This window comes from Opisthocomus hoazin, chromosome 3 (assembly GCF_030867145.1).
Source record: "Opisthocomus hoazin isolate bOpiHoa1 chromosome 3, bOpiHoa1.hap1, whole genome shotgun sequence".
Taxonomy (NCBI): domain Eukaryota; kingdom Metazoa; phylum Chordata; class Aves; order Opisthocomiformes; family Opisthocomidae; genus Opisthocomus; species Opisthocomus hoazin.
In genome coordinates, this window is record NC_134416.1 from 59,253,893 (window position 1) to 59,276,701 (window position 22,809).

Consider the following 22,809-nt stretch of genomic DNA (forward strand, 5'->3'; position numbering starts at 1 on the left):
CAAACTACAATACTGATCTAAACAAGATGAAGACTATGTCTGCTCATTGAGTCTTTTTTTTTGTCTTTTTTTTCCTCAACATTCATTTCTTAAGAAAATTGGCTAAAAAGCGGAAAGAGACATTGAGTAGTACACGGCAGGAAATGACAGTGATGGTGAATTCAATGGATAAAAGCTACACTGAGCAAGGCACCAACTGTGATGAAGCTTTCTCTTTCATGGACACGCACAATCTAAATGGGAGATGTAAGTTTTTTCTTTCCTTTTCTTTCTTGTTTTTTTTAGAAGGTGGAAGAAAGGTGCAAATGGTTTTTAAAATATTCCTCATTACTCAGTCATGGAAAATCCATGGGACCCAGAGTTTCCCACTGTGCAGCACATTGCAGTGTGTATTCGAATGAACAAGACAGTCAGACATCAAGAACAGACTTCTTTAAAAATAATAAGGATAATTGAGCTTTTTTCTATCCATCCTTTTCTTCTGCAGAAGAGCAAAGACATTACTGAAACAGCTGTAGTTCTACCTTTTTCCAGTCTCTATTATGTTAAAAATTTTATGTCCCTCATGCTTTCTCAAGTCCTTCAGATGCTTCCCCTGCTCACTTCTTTTTTTTTAGGTGAAATTTATTTTTGAATGTCATAACTTAATAGTGGTGATCTGATTGTCTTATTATTTCCAATTCTAGATGACGCTCTTTCTGTTGCTTGTGCAAAGGAAGAACTCAGTGGAATTATCTGTTCTGCAATTTCATAAGAGATTCTCTAATATCCTGGGTCTTCTTGGATCTACCCTGAAAATAAATAAAATTTGGGACATAAAATTTCCTATATTAGCATTTTATTCAAGGACTCACTTCTGTCTGGGGGTTAGAACTAAGCAAAGACCAAGAAAAAGCAGTAGTTTTTTATAATTGTTGAAAAGCATGAAAAAAGAATGACTAAGTTCAAAAACTTCCTTGTTTCTTGTAGTTCTTAAGGAACCTCAGTTTTTCTTGTATACCAGTGTTTTTGAACATCTTCAGAATTTGTCAAAGACTGAATTTTGTTTCAAGTACTAACAGTATGCAAGGCCCAACTCCCACCCTTCAATAATATGCTTAAGAACTTACTTTGACGAGCTCGATTGTACAAACACTCTGTGAGGTTTATACAAGGAGACTTCTCTCAGCTGGATTAGGCTCAGAATTTGCGATGTTAATTTGCATTTGAGTTACTTTTGAAATTGCTTTGAAATAGATCTTTCAAAATCTGACTTGCCCTTCTGATGAGAACATACCATTGCAGTTAATGAGATTGCTTACTTCTGTGAAGCAATCACGAAGTTTGACTTCATCTTCCATCATCCTGATGTAGTTTTCCAATGGTGTTACCGAGTGGTCACAACAACCAAAGAAGCTGCAATGGGTTCCTGGGACTAAATCCTGTAAAGCACCTTAAGCCAATTTGAAATTATTGACATAGCAAGTATTTTCTACCACTTGAGGGCTAGAACCTCTAAGACGACTTTCCGTAAGAAATGTGATCACCAGGAGAAGCAGGCTGACAGTCTTTAGGAATAATGTTTGTATAAGGCCGTGTACTCAAGAGATTTAGAACATTCCTAGTTCTGTGAAAGTTTATGATTCTGGCTGCATTCTGTATCTAGGCAGTTTTATTAGCTGCAACGGCCCTGACCTCAGCTAATCTCTGCATCCATACCCAAAAGGAGTACCGCTCTGTTCTTTCCATCCAGTGATTCAGGAGAAATAATCAAAGGAAAGTAGTCTCAGATATATTAATTTATAGAATAAGTGACAACTGTCAGTGTTGTTTAAGCCAGTTTTCAAACAGCTCCATCTTAACAAGGGCTGGCAACTGTATGCCCTAGAAGATCAACCAAAAAAAAAGGCGGATGAAAGCCAGCAGGAGTAAACTCACTCCTTCTCATCCAGCAGATCCTGTCTTCCTCAGTTCTACTTTCGTTTCACAAATTCCTGCTGGTCTGTTTATGGGTATCCAGAATGTGCTTACATTCACCGATCCGACTGAATTCAAGCTATGTAGACAAGCAACTAAGACTGAATTTTCAATGAGCTTTGCTTAAAAGCCTTTAATGACTCTGGGGCTGAACATCCTGTAAAATGTAAAAAATCCTGTAAAAATCAAAAAAGAGGAGAAGAAAAAATGAACTATAGTAGAATATTTGCATGCGGTATTTACAATATTATTAAGTAAACTTACTAATGATCAAAGCTTCTTTCAAAAACACCTGTTGTTATGATGTCTTTCTTCAAGCATCAGTATTCAGTCTAGTGTTGTGATTTAAGATGTACATTTGTCATCACCGATCAAAACGCTTTCTCTGATGACATTTCTTTTTAGAGACCTGATCAAATTCAGTGAGCTATTTTATTCACTAGACACTCCTGGTTTTCCCTGGCTCTTGATTCCAGTGCAACAAACACAACAGGACAGACTCTAAACCAAGTCAATCACATACGCTGTATCACTCAGCTTAAATAGCCACATAATCACTTCGCTCTCTCTAACCAACCTTGTTTCTCTTTGCAGCTGTATCTTCACCATCTTCATTTACAATGAAAACTAACACATTGAGCACAACAGTGCCTAATTCTTATTACCCAGGTAACCGATTTTTTTCTTGGTTTCCACCATATATAGACCTTTTCATAATAAAAGCATATTTCATTATGTTATTATACTTCTTGCCATAGAAATTTAATACATACATAAGCAACATAACGGTTGCTTACAGTAGCTTGCTGAAAGAAAACTCGGGAACATTTATCAGTCATTTACTGTTCTCTCTCTTTTCACCTTTTCTGCATTGACCTGCTTATGATGTATGACAGATCCATTTGTGCCAACTGCAATTTTAGGTGAGAACATTTCCCTTTATCAAAGTTTGTTGCTGAAGTAATTTAGAAAGTCACAGTTCTCGGGGTACAGACAATAGTATGCAAAAAAGCTGGAGTTTTATGCTAAAAGGAGGGGTGGTAGGCTTGGCTACACTGAGAGTGCTGAGGGCAGTTATCAGGCTTGATTACTACTGTCATAGTGCAAGTCAGGGGAGAAAAGACAGAAATAATTTTAACAAGTGGATTTGCAAGGAAATGTTTATGCATGTATTTGGAGTGACACAAAAGAATTTGATTATCACAGCAATTCAAATAGTTTCCCTCATTTTTTTCCGTTTTATCTCAGAACCGAAGATGCCACTTCTTAAAAATAACATTTTTCCCTAATTAGACTATTCATGATAGAGAAAATCAGACAAAATAAGGTTTTGGCCATCCACCAGCTATCATTTCTTCTCACAATGCTGCTCAGTTTCTGACATGCTTGTCAAAGTGAAGTTGCAGAGGAGAGATGGTATTTTGAACAGCAAAGTGATAACATGACAGAGTATATAGTTTGTTATGCATTAGGTGTCACAGCAATGAAATATAACAGTAGAACTGTAGGTTAAAAACATAGAGCTGAAGTGTAAAGCATTTCTGTGGGGAATCTGCTGTTGTCCAGTATCAAAAATAGAGATTTCTGCACAGTGATAGAACAATAAGCATGAGGAGCTATTGCATTTTCGGTGCTTAAGTAACTAACCGCTTTGTGGCTTGTATTCATTTATACCTCCTTCCCATACTAACTTTAAACTAAACAGGGAGATTTCTTTTAAATAGTAGGTCAAAATATAACAGTGCACTGTAGCAAGAATTCAAACTCCAATGTTAAGCCTATCTACTAACTGTTTTTACAATGACATATTTTTACAAATACTTTTCTTTCTCCTCCTTTTTCTTCAAATCACTGTAAAAAATGTAAGACCCTTAACTAATTCCTGCCCTTAAACTGTAAGTTAAACAGGCTTAAGTAGAAGTAGAGTGAAGCATATAAGAAGTAGAAGTTTAGAAAGGTGATCTTGAAAATTTGTTATTATGAAAGAATATTTAGCACAGTGCATTTCAGTGTGATAACTTGGAGAAGGAACTTCTGCGTTTTTATACATTATGTAAATCTGGAAGAAGGTAATGGTAGTAACTGTAACAATGTAATAATCTGCATGCAAATGAAATTTGCAGTGCCTTTTAACTGCCTGAGATGTTAGATTTTTTTGTGTGCTTTAGCATTCATTCAGTGCTTCATCCAGGAGATATTCTTTCTGACCTTGTGGGTGGACAAGGAGAAAAGTACTATTATCAGGAGAAAAACTTTGAGATTTCCTATCTGGATTATTAAGTTGTAGTTAATGGCTTCTCTGATATTTTTTTTTTCGTGATCTTTTGCTGTATAAAAGTAATGATAAAATTGTTTGTTAGGTCTTTTTCCCAGAAGAAATAATCTCTAAACAAGTAATTCAGATATTAGACAAACACACACTGGGAAAAAAAATCTTTGCTTTTATCAAGTCTGTAAAATCTTGAATTAGTTAGATATGTATTTTATGGTCTACTGTAGCACCCTGTGCTTACTCATCTCAGACAATCTTCCAGTTATTTCGTTGTGGAAAATGAATATTTTTGTAACCTTATATGTTGAAAATTTATTAGTGGTGTTCCATTCAGACCAGGTCTCTCTCCCAAAATGTGCTTATGACTGTGTGTGTAGGAATAGTGTTTCACCTGAGGTAAATCAAATTAGCAGTGCTTGAGCTGGTAGAGGAATACAGCTGTTAACAAAATATGCTGGGTTTTAACTGCAACTAATACCTGCTCTTGCCATTTTCCAGTGTCCGAAGAAGTTGTGTTAGACTGCAGGGTCAAGCCTGTATAGTTAGAACTAAATGAACTCTTCAGTGTGACCTCCTTGGAAGGGTACAGGTCTGGTGGATGGTTAAGTTTAGTTTTCAAAATCTACTAGAAAGGCCACAACACACCATTTCCAGATTTATGTACAGCAAGATCTTTGGACTATTCATGCAAGTTAGGAACGTCTCAGCCAATTGAAAAAAAAATAAGACTGATAATTAATGATGAACTCTTTAAATGACGCAAAAGGCAACAGTCTGACTGCTCAGTTTCAGATAGGAAGAAATTTTCTTACATTTGAGGGAAAACTTTCATATTTAGCCTAATAACCTAAGTGAAAGCCTGAGATTTGAAAAAAAACACTTTACATGACAGTGGCGAAATTTATAGTTGCTGAGCGTGAGTGTAGGTCATGTTTGTGTAGTATCAGTGATGTGCATGTTTCTGAAATTGGAGAAAGAAAAGATTCCCAGCCCAGAAAAGACCTTGGGCTGGGTTTCCAGATACTTTCCATGCCATGAGTTCATCTAGCTAGTTGAATAAATACATTGTTTGATAAGTGTTGTACATCTCTATGGGAATGAGCAAGTGGAAAGTAGAACAACTGCAGCTGTAAGAGTATATAACCTGGACAAACTTCTCATTGCATGTGAACACTGCATCATCTGGAGGAGCTCACCGTTTGAAAAACAGTGGACTGTAAGGCCTGAAAAGCTCATGCTACAGTGCTCAAAGGCAAAGCAAAAAAATAAAATATACATGACTGCTAATGTACCATACAAACCAAGGATTTAAAACACTTTATTTCAAACAACTTAAAAGACCACTCCCAAAAAGAGAAAAATAGTATTAATGAGCTATAAGAGATGGAGAGAGGAAAATTACCCTAAAGTAAAGGAGCTCACAGGAAAAAGATACATAAGGATGAAACCGCTGCTTTCGTAGCACAGGACCCTGCTATCTGGCAGCTTTGCCTTCATCTTAGTTACTTACATTCTGTGTTACAAGGAATTTTGTAGTTTCCAAAAAAAAACCCCAAGTTTTCTAACCTGTTTCTAAAATTGAAATAAGCCACTCAAAAAATCATTATCAACTTCCTACACTTTTTTTGTCTTTTGTGTCTTAGCCACCTTGTAGTTTTCAGGTGCCATTTCAACAGCAACATACTGTACCTACACTTGTATACCACGCTTCATGCCATGCATCCCAAGGTGTTTTGCAGTACAATTTTATCACACATTAGAAAAAAATTGTCAGATTTTATGACTAAAAGATGAATCCCTTTCCTTTGCATTCAATCAGGTTAGCAAACTGACAGGAAATGTAGTGAAATGCCCATACTCATACCCATCATTTTTTCTCTGTTATTTTTGGCCTAGGTTTAAATGCACATTTCATAATGACTGTATGCTTACTGAGGAGCAGATTTCACGTGTCTTAGTATCAGTGTGAATTGAGAGAACCGAAAATCACCCTTGAAATATGATTCATTGAGCTTTGTGGCTTTAACATCAGTTTTCAGTGGTATAACTAATACCAGAATCTCACCTTTAATGAGGTGTGGTAGTATTTTTGGGGTGTACATGAGAATCTGGGACCTATTCATCCAGCGTATTTGTGGAACTTTCTGCTATAATATTTCTAACTTATGAATGTGGAAATATTATTTAAATGCTTCCCTTTCATACAACATATTTTACAAAGTAATAATTTTTAATAAATATAGTATTTTTATTAACCCCTTGCTATGTTTAGTATGCAGTCAGTGAGGAGTAGTTTGAATAAGTCAAAGCACCATATTTACAATTTCAGTTAAAAATCGAAAACTCTTTGAGACATGTATAATTATTATTTGGGTAAACAGAATAAATATTTGTGATGACCTTAGAATTTGGGTTCTTTTTTTTCTCTTGTCAAGTCTGAGCAAATTTTTAAAATTCCATCTAAAGAGGAAGTCATATTGCTTCCTTAGGTAGAGTGCGCTTTCGCATCTGTCTGTTTACTGCTAAGTAGAAGTTTTGATCTCAGTTGCATCTGTGTGAATTGACTCACAGTAAGATACCTTGATTTCAGTCCATTTAGTTTATACTGTGAAACTGAGATCAGAATGTGACTCATTTAGGAAATCACTCTGTAAAGACTAAATTACAAACATAAAATTACCTGTAATTATTAATGTAGTACTGTTGCTTATGCACTGTTTCCTTTTTCTCCTCCTCTTTTTTTCTCCTGATATGTATCTTCTTAAAAGTGCCAATCAATGGTAAGTTGCCCATTTGCCCCATGGAAGAGATGTGGAGGGTTGGGAGAGTATGTGTCTCATAAAAATTTTAACCGGCCCACTGGGCTCTCCTGTTTGTTGGCTTGCATGTCAGTTGACATATAACATTCCATGCCTCATGTGATGGCTCATGATATACCGTGGTCCTAAAGCATGTTCAGCAGCCAGTCAAGACATTTTTCCTGATCAGATGATCCTTTGCATTTGTCCTCTCGTAGTTTGTCTCCAAATGTTGTATCAGATACACATTTCCATTGCAGTCCTAGCTTGATGAAACCATAAGCCATTTTGTGCATCTTTTTATTTTGCTCACTCCAAACATTTGCTCTAAATTTGCAGTGTAAAATACAGCACTTCAGTAGTCTAAGAAGAATACAAGTCCAATTTCATTCCATGGGACTTGTTGAAGTTTCAGAATGAAACTTCTATGCAGTTTAGAACCAAATGCCTAATGTAAAACCTGTTTGTAATCAGCTAGTGATATTTAAAACAATATTAGAGTTCGGACTGCTCTGCAATGCTTTCATTGTAGAACCATGGACTTTGCCTCATTCCAATCAGTCTTGCAATTTCCCTGTGTAAACTGCTCCATGGATTTCCTGTTCTTCTGGTGTAGCCTTCACAGACAGAAGCAATGCTGATGGTGTCAGATTTCTGCCATTCCTCTAGAAATCTGTGTGATTTTTATTTCTATTAGTAAGTGAAAATGAGCCAGTACATTATGAAATACTCTTTTTCCTAGATGAAACCCATACGATGGTCAGTGACACAAGCAGCCTGGTCCAATCCCATACCTACAAGAAGCGAGATCCAGTGGATGTACCCTACCAGACCGGACAGCTTCATCCCGCCATCCGTGTAGCTGACTTGCTGCAGCACATCACTCAAATGAAGTGTGCAGAAGGCTATGGATTCAAAGAGGAGTATGAAGTAAGTGTCAGGTCTAATGATCTGATTGTTATGTCTTCTGCACTGTTGGCTTTATCTGTCTGCTACCTGTACCACAGAACGGGAAGAATAATTACTCAACCAAGTAAGCCAACTGCTGTGCGAGGGAAGATACTGAATGGAAAGGATCATTTCTACAGTGGACAAATGTTCTGATTGTAACCAGCCAGGATGAGGATTGAGACATAAAAATCTTTCTTGGAAATCTCTGCCTAATTCTAATTGCATAAAGCTGTATATTCAAAAAGCAGATCCACTAGCATTCTCCCACAGCTTGTCATATTTTTCTTTTACTGTTGAAGAATATAGTTTTTTTCCAAAGTTCTACATTACAGATTATGTAGTCACAGTTTACCTGTAACATGATATTAGCTTAGAAATCAAGTTCTACAAGCAGTATTTCTTGGAATAATAGAATAGTATTTGTCATTGAGAGGAAGTGTGCAAGTCTTCAGAGAGGCTCATAGGGCTGTAAAATTTATTCTGTTGTGTCTGAACGGTTTCCCGCTACCTGGAGGCTACCTCTAATCCTCATTATTTTTCATATGAACTTATGGTCTCTCTTTTTTCGTTTTTTTTTTTTGTTTTTTTTTTTTTTAATTCAACTTCTGTTTCTTCATTTCATGCTAGAGTGACCTGTTCCTCCCTGTTATCATCTTAGTTTTAAATGTCATGACCGCTACATCCTGGCAAATAGAATATGAACGCAGCACATTGCACTGCAGATCCTGTCTTCCTTGTGAGATGAGTCAGTTTGCTAAGTGAAAAAAGCAAAAACAAGCAGAACTTGCTCTCATGCCCAAAATTAATGGTAGTATTATGCCTGAGTTCAAAAACTTAGTTTTGCTGAAGAGTCTCAGGAACACACTGCTTCTCATCCGAATTATAAATTTGAAGGAGCAGAGACTTATCAAGCTGGGTTCCTTGTCTAATGTGAGGGAGAATTTGAGACCCTTTAAAATCTGCTTAGGTCCAATATTTTAATATTTAGGGTGTAAAGTGAATTTCCTTTGTCCACTTTTCTCTGCCTTTTAGCTCAGATTGTAAAGAATTTATTCCTGTGAATGATTTTCACGTACAGGAATGCTCAAATATGGGTTGATAAGACATCTACCAGCGAGTAGTTTCCCACAATATTACAATTCAGTGGATTTGAACCCAAAAAACAAGTAGCATAAATACATTACTTCACAGAGTAAAAATACATAAGATTGATCCATGAGGTTGGACTTTAAATCGCCACAATTGTCATAGGAGTGTATGAGAATTTGTGACATAATTTTGACTGATCAGGTAGGAAGATGCACTGCATAAGACCTTGTGGGATCAGATCTCTAGGTGGACTTGAAGGTGTCACCTCTGAGATACTCTGTTAACTTTTAATACATTATATGGACTATGATCCAAGATGATGTGATTAGATTTTTTTTAAAAAAGAAAGTTCCCTGCTGTGTGGTCTAGAAAGCAAATAATGATTACCAGCAGCCCATCCCCCCATTTCCAGGAGCAGGGTACACCTGACGGAGTCCTGTCGCTGCCTCTGTATGTGGTACTGTTCATTTGTCCTGTTGAGTAACCTGCCTGTCAATTTGTCCAGTTGAGGAACCTGTCCTAATTGCACTGCATCTCCAACGCAGTACACAGCCCTAGATTTCATTTTCTTGGAAACTAGAATGTGAGAAATCGGAGGAACAGGTGTAAATGGGTCTTGCCATGATGTGACTCTGACATAGCCAGTGAGAAGCAGAGTGATACAGATTCAATTTGAACTCTGTCTTCTCAAAGTAGAAGCCAGCAAAAAAAAGATCCCTGCTCATTCTTTCATCTGATAGAAAGAGAAGGGAGGAGGACAACCAGCAAAAGTCATTTAAATTACTTCCACCCTGTGGGGCAAGCAACGATTTATCTTTTGGGCATGCGCAAATGTGCACTGCCCTAGAGGCTCAATATACCAGGCTTAAGTTTTAAAGGTAGGAACTAATGTATTCACTGTTGCAGGCCCTTCAGGATGATTAATACAATTACTAGTACATTGCTGAGTTTTCACAGATGTGCATACTGCTTGCATTTTACAAGACTTGGGGTTTTTTTGAAGTTTGTGCTTTGTCATGCCATCTCCATGTTATAACAATTGCTTAAATATGTAATTGTTTAAACTGGTATTTGTAGTATTAGACTTCCAAAGCCTGTGCTTCAGGCCTCTTCCAAAGTCACTGATGACATTTTTTCCCCTAAAACGTAGAAAACAATTCATTCCCAGAAGGAGCTGATCACTTGTCAACTTTAATTTGTGTACCTGACTTAAACAAGTTTGTTCCTGTGAATTTTTTTATGCCACTGTTACTTAAAAATGATAGAATTGAAAATTCTTGTCTTTGGAAAAGATTTACTCATCAGCCAAAACCTTTTATACCAGCATTAAGCCTTGAGGAAAGCTACAATTAATTTATGAAAAAAAAAAAAAAAAAGACTGTAAAATGGAATTTGTAATGCAATCGGTGACATGGCTTTTTAACTACAGCGGATGAAATGGTGCTGCTGACAAACAGTTTCCAGCAAAATCACTGAATTTTGAGCTTACCAATCTGATGAATGGCATCCCATTACAGACAGTAGGTGTAGTCATGACTAATGCCAATAGGTACAATACATTAAGTTGCAGTTTATTAAGAGTGGTAGGGAAGGGAGACTTAAAATACTGCAGCTGAGTCTGAAAAAGCCCTCTTTATACATGGAAATTGTTTATAATCAGAATGAAGCATAACTAGCCGTGTCTTTGAGGGGTTTTTTTCCTTTGAGCTACTGCAGCATCACAGTTTTTCCTCTATATGCAACAAAAAACTGCCCAATATATTCTAGCACTGCTAAGACTGCGAATCTCTTTGTTTATGCTGCTGTCAGACTGATACTGTCCTCTTTACAAGGTTGAACTAGACTGTGAAAGAATTTTTTCCGTATAAATTATCAGAAGGATAACTGTCCAAATGAAAAGGAAGAAATAGTTTGGCAGGGGATTTGTTTTGAATGAAGTCTCATAGATGATTTTTGCTCTAACAAGACAGCAGGATTATATAGTCTCACCAGGGAAAGAGTTTGATTCAGGAGAAATTCACCCAGGATTCACTCTGAAAATAAATCTGTTGAACTGAACAGAAAGTAAAGTAGCATATTACCCATTAGCAACACTTCAGAGGGGTGCAAGGATACAGAGTGCTTACTGTCGTGCATAGTTTTAAGTGCTTTAAAATAAAACTTAATAATTAGGGCCGTTATTCTCATTAATTAGGGCTATAGTTCACAATCTAAGCACATCTATGTAGTTGTAAGTCCTGTTAGCTTCAAGTTTTTGGAGGAACATAACCGACACAAAGGATAAAGGTTCAAAAATCATCTTAAAGCAATGACGGGCTGGTACTTGGTCACTCACTGCTCAACTCTGCATGAGGATTACCCACTTGAGATACTAGGTATTTTTAGCTCCCAGTAGAGGGGAGCTTGGGGGAGCACTGTACTTTGCAGGATTGCGCCCTTCTGTTCTCCCTCTGGGAGGAGCTGAGGTACTTGGGCTCTCATCACTGATAAGACTTTGGCTGAATGTCAGCAGGGAAACATCCCACAGCCTGGCCCTAGTCCTGCGATGGTGTCTGCAAAGACTTGTATTCCCTAGGGCAGGATCAGGCCCTGGCTCTTGGATGTAGCGGTGCAGCTTCTGGTTTTGTGGCTCGCAGTGCCTGTAGAACGAGGGCAAACACCGATGTGTCCGTAGCGGCGCATCAGTAGCAGGTTCACCACCCATTTTCCCGTGCGTGTCTCAGGTGTGGAAATAACGTGGATACATCTCTGTAAGGCGCAGACTCACAGAATCACAGAATCACAGAATGGTAGGGGTTGGAAGGGACCTCTGTGGGTCATCTAGTCCAACCCCCCTGCCAAAGCAGGGTCACCTACAGCAGGCTGCACAGGACCTTGTCCAAACGGGTCTTGAATATCTCCAGAGAAGGAGAGAAAGAAGACTCAGATGCAGACCTTCATTTGTTGCCTGCTGGAGTGTGAATGATTGGAAGGGATTGCACAGAAATCCTTAAACTTGGGGAAAATTCCACACAGCCGGTCTGCAGTAGATCTTTAAAATCCTTTCTATCCCCTGCCAGACCCTTAAGAAAGGGGAGGTCTGGGCTTGGTTCCAGCAATTTTAGAGTGACAGGATAACATTGGCCTGATTTCACATGCGCCTCTACCCTAATTGTGGGTTATTTAAGCTGCTCCCCAATCCTACAGCAGGGGAGCACTTTTACTGATGATGAAGGAGGCTCCTTGCTGATCCGCTTTCTGCATTACAGAAACAAAATAGATAGAAGAAGAGGGTGAAAGTGATCTCTACAATTCATCACGTGTTTCTCCTTGCACCTGCCACATTTAGGTTTTAGACTCCCTAGCTTCACAGTGCTTTACACTGTATCCCTTCACAGGGACCAGATCTGTCAAAAGGCCATAAACACACAGATGCAAAGAAGCAGGTTCATCTCCTTCCTAAACAGACGGACTAGGCTACTGGAGGCCATCATAGCTTGGCATAGCTAGGGCAGAAACAGAGAATTTCATCAAAATCTTGTCATTTTAAATAAGACTTATTTTTAAACCTGTTTTTTGGATTAGTGAAAATTGGTGCCTGTTTAGTGTAAATTGATTCTTTGCCAAATTAAGGTTAGTTGACATAAGACAGTTTCAAATCGATTTCGGAGTGTCCACACAGGAGCTTGGACTGGTTTAACAGAATTGATTTAAAAACACACCTTTAATTAAACCAATGCAACTTTGTGTAGATAAAGCCTTGCAAAATCAATTTCACATTATGTTCCATGACAGGGAGTTCTGAGCTTCCATTATCTCAAAACCAGAGGTTCCTTCGAAAAGCCAGGATTTGCAAAGGGTATCCTGCTCAGATCAGCCTCGCTTACTGTCACCAACAGGACTGTGTCAATACCAGTGTTTAGAAAAAGGTTCCTCAGTGCAGCTTTAACTTTAAGGCTTTTCCCCCCACTGTCTCTCTCTCATCTTCGCTCTCCTCGCGTCCTGTCAAACATGTAATTTCTCAAGGTTTTGGGGCAGTTAACTGTTTCAATCAGGAAATTATTTTATACTAGTATCATTAAACCAATACTATTCCTAATACAGTGAAGTTATATACTGTCAGGATAAACTGTGCTGATTATGCCCCTTTTATGCTGCATGGTCTCCACTCTGAGGGTTTGCACCAATGTAACTATTAATCTCTAAATCACCGCAGTTAAATAGATGGATACCTATGAGAATACAGGCTCAGAGGGCCTATCAAGGTCAGGAACATGAAATATATTATCTAATGTATGTTAAACAATTCATTTCAGTTGAGCACTTCTTAGCACCTATTATAGATTGGTAGAAGTATTTTAAAATATGTTATCTAGTCATGTTCACTGTTCAGTTATACCTTAGGGGATTGTGGTCAAAGGTGATCATAAAAAAAAAAGGATAATTCAAAGAGGATTTGGAGGTGAGTGTTGAGAGTAATTGGGGGTATGAAAGAAATCCTGTCCTCACAGCAATATATTCTTTGAAATGGAATTTCAGAAGATATGCAGGTAGATGTGCTGATGGTCAATAAAACCAAAGTTTTTTCACACAATGTACTACTGGCCAATGAAATTTCTATGGTAAGTAGAAAATGGTTTTAAAAAAACAAAACAGGAAAAAACCTCTCTAAAACCAGCAGAAATACAGATCCTTGTTTTAGGGGGCAGAAAGTATTGCAGACAAGCAGGAAATTTTTCATGGAGGAAGTTCACCTTGGAGGTGCCCACTTAATCATAGAATCATAGAATCACAGAATCATTAAGGTTGGAAAAGACCACTAAGGTCATCAAGTCCAGCCATCACCCCAGCACCACCATTCTGGCTAAACCATGTCCTGAAGTGCCACATCTACACGTTTTTTGAACACCTCCAGGGATGGTGACTCAACCGCCTCCCTGGGCAGCCTGTTCCAGTGCCTGACCACTCTTTCAGTAACAAAATTTTTCCTGATATCCAATGTAAACCTCCCCTGACCCAGCTTGAGGCCATTAAGGTTTTGTTTTCTCCAGAACACTGTTAGGGAAATGTCTGACAGCAGTCTGATACAGTTTCCATTTTCTGCTGTCATGCAGAGGCTTAGCAGGCTAGAATCCTGTCACTCTAACCCAGTCCTCCAGTCGCAGCTTTTCTTTCTCTTTGGTTCCAGCTGGAAGACAAATTTGCTGCCACGAGACACTTCTAAGCCCTATGCTTCTGGGGCTCTGTTCTGAAATCTAGAAAATAGTAGGAAAAATAAGTGTTTTGTTGATGTTATGTTGATACAGCCAGGACCCAGCTGGTGCTGCTTTTTCTGCATGTGTTCCTTGTGACTGCAATTGGCCTGTCTCACCTCCAGCTTGCACATTTTTATCATGCCTTTTTCTCTGATTTTATGTGATACTCTGCAGCACCAGCTGATGCAGTCAGTGCAGGTTATTTTCTATCCCACAAGACACAAGTTAAAAAGAAAGCAGAATGACTCTGGAACATTGGGTGGGAATGGGGGCATTAGTCCACAGTGTAAATACATGAAGGACAACATCTGCGTCCTGCAGAACTGAGAGCAGGTAACTGTTTGTCTCTCTTTCTTTTTTTGTAAGAATGAAAAAACTCACCAGAGGTTACAACACAACAAAAATAGAAACAGAAGTAAAATAGTGGGAATTTGTCCTGTGAAAAAGGTTTGGAAAATTGTTGGAAATATTCACCTGTAGACATCATTGCTATTATTTTTTGTGAAGTTTCATCTGTTTAAATGGGACTCAGAACAATCACCTGAATGCCCATCTGAATCTTTAATCTTTGCTACTGGAAAGTTGCTGTGGTCTTATTATAGGCACGTATTACTATGTAAGTGTTCACTTACTATGTAAGTGTTGCCATGAATAAGGATGGATAACCACAACAAATGGTGATATAAAGGTCCTTCGTGTGAGACAGGTACTTCTCCCTTATCAAAGGACTGTGTTTAGAAAAACTCATTTTCTTCAGATTGCCATGGGACCTGCAGCAGCCTTTCGTGGGTCCCAGGTAACTTCACAGAATCACAGAATCACAGAATCACAGAATCACAGAATGGTAGGGGTTGGAAGGGACCTCTGTGGGTCATCTAGTCCAACCCTCCTGCCGAAGCAGGGTCACCTACAGCAGGCTGCACAGGACCTTGTCCAGGCGGGTCTTGAATATCTCCAGAGAAGGAGACTCCACAATCTCCCTGGGCAGCCTGTTCCAGTGCTCCGTCACCCTCAGAGGGAAGAAATTCTTCCTCATGTTCAGACGGAACTTCCTGTGCTTCAGTTTGTGCCCATTGTCCCTTGTCCTGTCACTGGGCACCACTGAAAAGAGCTTGGCCCCATCCTCCTGACCCCACCCTTCAGATATTTATAAGCATTTATGAGGTCCCCTCGCAGCCTTCTCTTCTTCAGGCTGAACAAGCCCAGCTCCTTCAGCCTTTCCTCATAGGAGAGATGCTCCAGTCCCCTCACCATCCTTGTAGCCCTCCGCTGGACTCTCTCCAGTAGCTCTTCATCTTTCTTGAACTGGGGAGCCCAGAACTGGACAGAGTACTCCAGATGAGGCCTCACTAGGGCAGTGTAGAGGGGAAGGAGAACCTCCCTCGTCCTGCTGGCCACACTCTTCTTGATGCACCCCAGGATCCCATTGGCCTTCTTGGCAGCCAGGGCACACTGCTGGCTCATGGTTAACCTGTCATCCACCAGCACCCACAGGTCCCTCTCCACAGAGCTGCTCTCCAGCAGGTCCACCCCAAGCCTGTACTGGTGCATGGGGTTGTTCCTCCCCAGGTGCAGGATCCTGCATTTGCCTTAGTTGAACCTCATCAGGTTCCTCTCTGCCCAACTTTCCAGCCTATCCAGGTCACGCTGAGTGGCAGCACAGCCTTCCGGTGTGTCTACCGCTCCTCCCAGTTTGGTGTCATCAGCAAACTTGCTGAGGGTACATTCTAACTCTTCATCCAGGTCGTTGATGAAGAAGTTAAACAAGACTGGGCCCAGTACTGACCCCTGGGGGACACCACTCATTACCAGCCTCCTTGGGTTTATCCCAGGCTCTGGGACACTTGAAGCACTGGGGAGATCATATCTAGGGAGGTCAAAAGCAATACTAAAAATGAGAATCTGCCATGTCCACAAAGCATGTTTTGGTTTGGAAATCCTAAGATACTCCAGGTCAATACCAAATTGTTGAAATAAAGTAGTCCCAAACCAGAAACTACATTCACTAGTAAATAGCCTATGTTATTAGTGACACAATTTCCCAGAGCATGCAGTTTCCCTGTAATTCTTTAAGAAGTCTCATAGCAGAATGGGTGACTTCCAGTTGTTGATCAGCAAGAATCGGTTGTCAACAGTTTTAGCTGGATGGCAGTTAATAGGAGTTTGGGTTTTTTTCAGAGGAGAGGCACTTAGTTTGCTGCATGTCTGTTGGTGTGTCAGCCAGTTTTATGCAATTCTGAACATTAATAGCTGTGAATTTCTGTTCTTAACAGATTTCAAATGTAGGAGAAGTACTGTCACAGTGTTTAATATCATTCACTGTGCTGCAGTGTGGCTAACTTCCCAGTGATCAAGGTGTCCCAGGATTTTCTAAATCTCACTGTTTCCCTCTCCCATTCTTCCTAAAGGCCTCCTCCTCCAATTTAAAGAGAAGTGTATGTATGTGCAGAAACAGCTTTCTAATTTGTTTTTGTTTAAACAGGTTTAATTAGAATTTTTTCTTACCACAGATTATAGATTTAGGCAGGTCATGGCTTCATTAGAAAGGCTTTGCCGTTTTCTCTGTTTGAATAATAAAATTGCAGAGATATATAGACTAGAACGCTCAAATATCCTTAGCATTACTCTCAGTGGGGTGTAGGCAGCTGTTTGCTCATGCTGTGACACGGCTATTTTTGGTACTGATCAGTGTGTGATTTACTTGAGTGTGAACCTCCTGTTTCCTTCTTCTTACTAGCCTGAACAGTCTGAACTGCACATGATCTCAGGCAGCAAGGATGCCTAACAAGAACAAAGATGCTTACTTCAGCCCAATGTTTTTCTCCACGTGAGAGTACCAGACTCAGTCTTATATGTAAAGTAAAGTTTAATCTGTGTCCTAAGGAAAGACTGGTAACTTTGAAGTGCATCTTTCATGACCGTTGTATCCCTCTAAGCAGTTAAAACAGAGGCTGGTGGTATTGATTCACTCAAAAAAGGGTTGGTCTACTCAAAAGTCATGAGATATAGATGCTTAAGCTGATCAATCGGACAGATAAACTGAATGCATGTTGTTCTTATGTAGAAGCTCTGGCAGTTATTTTAATCTTTCTCTGCCTCTACTGAGTCTGGTAGTCCTGGTGCATGTGGTGGGAAACATATGAATGAATGCAATATCTATCAGTAAAAAATGGGCTGCAACCTGTCAGTTCTCATGATCCTGAAGATTCCCTGGGAGTCTTTTCCATGTTCAGATATTTAGCTGCATTCATTTCATGTTTCAGCATAGCTGGACTGAAAATCAAAAAGTAATGTAAAGCATGATAAGCACCTCTGATGTTATTCCTGATCTTTAGTGAGTCTACTTAAGAGTTTAAAATGGAATCATTTCAGCTGTTGCCTGCAGTTTTGTGGATGTGCCTCTTGTCCTTCATTATCCCATGGCAACGAAGTTTTAGTCTGCTTTAGAAAGCTGTGGGGTTTTTCCCATCTTGGGTTCAGCTGCCACAGCAGTCTTTCAAAACTTGTTTAATTTCGCTCCCCTTTTTCCTGACCTATGACTCCATAATTGGGATCATTTATTCTCTGAAGGCATTGCAAAATCTTTCTCAATTTATTCTGGAAAGATTTGTGGGCATGTGCAATGTCAAATTGGAGCAATAAAAGAAGTAGCTTGCAAGTTTCACTGATTGTTTTCAGCTTGGCACTGAGCACATCTTTGGAAATCCAGTATCCACATCTGATAAGTCCAAGTAATTAACACAGAGGTTATATAATTTTACTGGGAAGAATTAAACTTCTCCATCTTACTCCTTCCTCGTGTTTGGATGTACACAGAGGTATGTGGTTTTTTTCATTTAATAACTGACACTCACACATTACTGCACTATTTTAGCATGTGAAATCAGTTGTAGCATTGTTCTCCAGCCTGCCTTGTCTTCCTCCCCTTTGGCAGCCATGGGTTGAGAGACAGTCAAGCTGTACTAAGCAGACTGCTCAGAATATATTTCACTCTGATTGTCTGTAACGCAAGTCATTTTTCCTGAGTCATCTTGCTACTATGCTTTTGCTAGTATCAAATCTATGCTCTCCTGTACCTTTTGAAATTAGGGTTTAGTTTCAAATTTAGCCAATCTGTGCGTCATTATGGGCTGTTGAACACCACAGTAGGAAGCTAAATGCAGCCACTGAATTTCATTTCACTCATAACGTGAGTTTCCAGAGGGAAATCTGCAAGAATGGCGTTAATGCTCAGAGCGAAAAGGTGATAGGTTAAACTTTCTAAATGCTAGTGAGAAGTATGATTTGAAAGAAAGTAAAGTTTTTGAAACATTGCAGACTATATGCTGCATATTTGCACCAGACTGACTTATTAATTATTCAAATAAGACATTGAATATTTGATCAGAATCCGTAATCCCTTCTTCAGTTAACGTATTATTTACTTTTGAAAACTGCTGATGTACCATACTTTTCCCATTGCACCTGCAAAAATGAGTTGGTCCAATTTATGTGCACAGAATAATATATTGTGCTTTAATGTTCAAGATATTATTCATTACTTCCTACTCGTATTATCCTCCTTACCCCCTTCATATTTTATTAGTGCCCTTTAAAAAGACATAAAAAATCAGTCATGTAGTTATTCCATTTTAAATTATGCAAATGAAGTTAAATGCAATTATAATCTATTATTTATTAATTATATATACACCCTATGTATTTTCTATGGATTGTATTTATTCACTACAGATAATTAGGCATTTTAGTCCATTGCTGGTTTCATGACCAGAGCAGTATTACTGGCTGTTTGTAAAGTGAGAGGAACACTTTTCAAATCAAATTAGCATAATTTAGCTATTAGCAGTTTTCATTTAGCAGCAGTTTATCCACAGCATACCTAAAATATGCAGTATTTTCTCTAATGCATTTGTTTTAAATAAGTTAAAATAGCCATTATAAATTTTTCAGGAAATGAAAATTTGTATTCTTACGTAGCCTGTGGCTCAGTGTATCTTTTAAGAAGTTTTCTAACTGGAACACAAGACTTCTTCTTACACATTTCCTGTAGCGCTTTAGTAATTGTCCTGTCAATGGAAGAGATGATCAGCATTTTCTAGCAGGAATTATTTTTTTGTTACAACATACTGATTTGATGGACCCAAAAGATTCTGTGGGAAATGTTAAGTCCACTGAAAATCTGGCAGGCTGTAGTGGGGCAGACGAGGGGCTTGGCAAGCTTCCTTTCCCTCTCGCTGGTGTCCTTCCACAGCCTCTGTCTCAGTGTGATAGCTGCTCCCTCAGTTACCCATCACGTGGGATCTCAGTGATGCCACTGCCTACACCCTGAAGAGCTACTGCTGTTCTGCAACCTCTTGGCTCTGTATCCGTCTTACTCATGAGCAGTTAGGTTGCCCTGGGTCCTCAGCCAGTCGTCTGAGAGGTGAAGAGGACAGAGCTTGCCAAAGAAAAGATGCAGGCCTCTTGGTCAGGCAGAGACGAAGAGGAGCAGGGCAACTATGGGGTAAAACTGGCCCCCAGGCCAGAGCTGATGGGAAGACTGGGATACCCGTGGGAACAAAGCAGCCGAGGTGGTGGGCAGAAGGAAAAGCAGAGGACTTGCAAAATACTGTCAGGGAGAGTCAGCATTTCAGAAATGGCATGATGGCAGCATCAGCCATCTAAAATTATTTGAGGAGTTAGTGGGTTTGCAGCTCAGTTCAGGACTGATGAAAATTCATAATATTGACACTACTTCACAAGACACAAACAGCAGACCGGAGTCACTTACCACAAACCCGCAGACAAGAGCTGAAAGATTTAGGTTTACAGCATGATTTGGAGTCCAAGGCAAGACAGACCTTAAACATGTATTTAAGTCCAGCTGGTTTTAAAGGAATGTAAAGGACTGTTTTAAAGTTGCATTTAATATACATTTTTTCCTGGTTTACGTTTTACCATTCACTTAATTGGAAGCAACAGCCAGGGCATCAGGCACAGAATAGTTTAGACATGTTCACGTAATAGTGACAAAGCTTGACTATCTGGCCCCTTAAGATCTTAAAGGGATTCATGAAGGACAACGTTCTGCTTTGGTCTGTGGAAAAAACAGATAGTATGCATTTGTGTAAAGTTAAAATGCATCTACCAGCTGAGCTCAGTTATTACCCGTATAGCTTTAAGGTGCTTGCCTGTGCAATAATAGCTGCTCTTAATATATAACAGAAAAGAAGCTCTTGTACCTACAAGAGAGAGGCCTGAGTCTCTAAGAGACGGGCTACCTCCACTCTTACACCACACACCAAAGGGAGACAGAAGTGGGGACCTTCCTTGATGCACAGGCTGGTGCCGTTCAGAAGCAGGCGTAGCGGTGGCCGTCTGCTAAAGAAGGTAGCCTGCAGTAAAGGGGGTATAAGCTCTTTTTAGCACAATTGATGATTTTTGTCTCTGTGCTACCCAGTGAGAGGATTCTCTTCTGAATAGAATGCGTCCTAGTGCTTGCTCTGGGGTGGTGGAAGCTTCCAGGCAGTGCAGTATTGGTTCCTGAAGCAAGCATAAAGTTTTAGTGTGTGATAAGTCTGGGACAAGGGAACAGGAGCACTTTGCCTATGATGCTTAAATACTTGGCTGTATCACAGAGCTTAGAGTTATGATGTGAGAAAATATTACCGTTCCAATTGTTTACATTAAATACCTCCACATGAGAACTATCTGTGCTTTTCCTTACCAAGAATGATGACAAAGCAATAAAATTCCAGTAGGACATAACAAACGTTAAAAAGGTAGGTCAGATCCTGTAAAGAGCTTGTAGTGCAAAGCTCTTTTTAGATTTTCACACCTTTCCCAGATCCTCTGAATCTAAGCATGACTGTCAAGTTGAGCCATATGCTTTTTAATCTTGAGAAAGACTGCATGCAACTGTTCTTTAGTCTTTTGTGATGCCAGTATTGCTTTTCCAAGGGCTGTCAACCATTATTCATTGCCAGAACACTTTAGTGTATAGTTTGCTTGAAGAGTATTTCAGAACATTGTCCTCTGCATTAGGCTGTGATATCTTTCGTTCACTTAGCCTTGATTTTTATCTGTGCCTGTTTCTATTTGTTGTTAGTGTCTCTGGTCAACTTGGACAAATAATTACAGTAAAACTCTGCAATTTCAGTTTGTAGTTTGCTCATTCACCCATTCATACTTCAGCTCCAGCTTTTATGCTTTGTGTAACACTGCTGTACATAACTTCTGTAGGTTGGCATAATAAACTATGTAAAGATTCTATGAGCAAGGAAATCCTTAAAGTGGCACAGAGCCACTTTATCAGCTCCAGTACCAAGTCTCTGCCTGATTTCCGGGACAGTGACATATCACTCATTCCTCACTGCTGCAATACCCCCTTAGGACATTCTGAGCTGTGCCAGAGATCAGTGTTACTTCTGCAATGCTAACAACAATTATTCATTATTCTTTATGATACAAGGAATCGGGAGCACCCAACAAAGCTATTAAGCAGCAGGTTTAAAGTGAACAAAAGAAAGTATTTTTCACACAGCACATAATTATATTGTGGAGCTCATTGCCTCAAGATGCTGTGAAGCTAAAATTATAAATGGGTTCGAAAATGGGCTAGACAAATTCATCATTAAACACAATGGCTGTGTGCATTCTCTGGCTGAGGAAGAGATTGCTCAGGAAAGTCCCTGATTGCTAGAAGCTAAGAGGGTATGCTGGGGAAAGATTCACTCTCTATTTGCTCTATTCTTCATACTTTTTTTGTAAACATCTGCTACTAGTACTGTTGTAGAAAAAATAATGGGTTGTATGAACGTCTGGTTTGACCCAGTATGGCTGTTAACACACATAAAGAGGAAGAAAATAAATCAATGCTTCTGCAGATACAAAGCAAACAATGTGATGTGAAATGGTACCTCTTTTTTTTTAACATGCTGGTAGTCAGTTCTATAGACCTAACATCACTTCGGTTTATGAAGAATGCAAAGAGCTCTTTAAGTTAGCTAGCATCCTCTGTGTTTTCTAGTTCTTTTACTTTAGTAGCTGTTCTGGTCCACTGTCTTGCTGTTGGACTGTGAAATGCACGATGATGAAGAAATTCAGTTGTAAAATGTTTTTATTTAAAATGCATGTGGCTGCTATGCTAAAGCCTAATCCTTGAGCCTTTATTCTGAGTGGTGCTTTATTCTGCAAAGAACCTTGTTTACATTAATTAGGCCCTTTCAAGAGAGTCGTGTTATTTACAGTACACAGAGGTAGTGGAATTAAACTCCTGGTGTGGGCAGTAAACCACTTCTTGCCTTTTGGAGGGTAAAAGGGGGACAGTTATATGACATTTGAAATTAAACAGGTTGAGCTTCCAAACCACACCAAAGCATTTGCTTTGGTTTTGCACTGGGGAAAACATTTCAAATCTAAGCTAATTTGGTGTCTTGGTATTTTCCTTGTAGTTTTATACACATTTCAATTTTACTGACTTTTTAATTGTCTCTTCTTTTACAATATCACCAGCTTGAATTTTACGTTT

At 39.3% G+C, this 22,809-nt stretch overlaps 1 protein-coding gene across 11 annotated transcripts in view; it reads left to right on the forward strand.

The window, feature by feature from the left end:
- Window positions 1-22,809, forward strand: part of PTPRM (protein tyrosine phosphatase receptor type M) — a 499,856-nt gene that overhangs the window by 401,045 nt on the left and 76,002 nt on the right. For 4 of the 11 annotated variants that reach the window (XM_075416445.1, XM_075416447.1, XM_075416451.1 and 1 more), the window contains 5 exons: window positions 95-246; window positions 2,551-2,625; window positions 2,853-2,879; window positions 6,997-7,008; window positions 7,769-7,956. In XM_075416445.1, the coding sequence (XP_075272560.1) occupies window positions 95-246; window positions 2,551-2,625; window positions 2,853-2,879; window positions 6,997-7,008; window positions 7,769-7,956 (454 nt within the window). The remainder of the gene's footprint in view (window positions 1-94; window positions 247-2,550; window positions 2,626-2,852; window positions 2,880-6,996; window positions 7,009-7,768; window positions 7,957-22,809) is intronic. The other 7 variants (XM_075416448.1, XM_075416450.1, XM_075416455.1 and 4 more) reach the window with 3 other exon arrangements.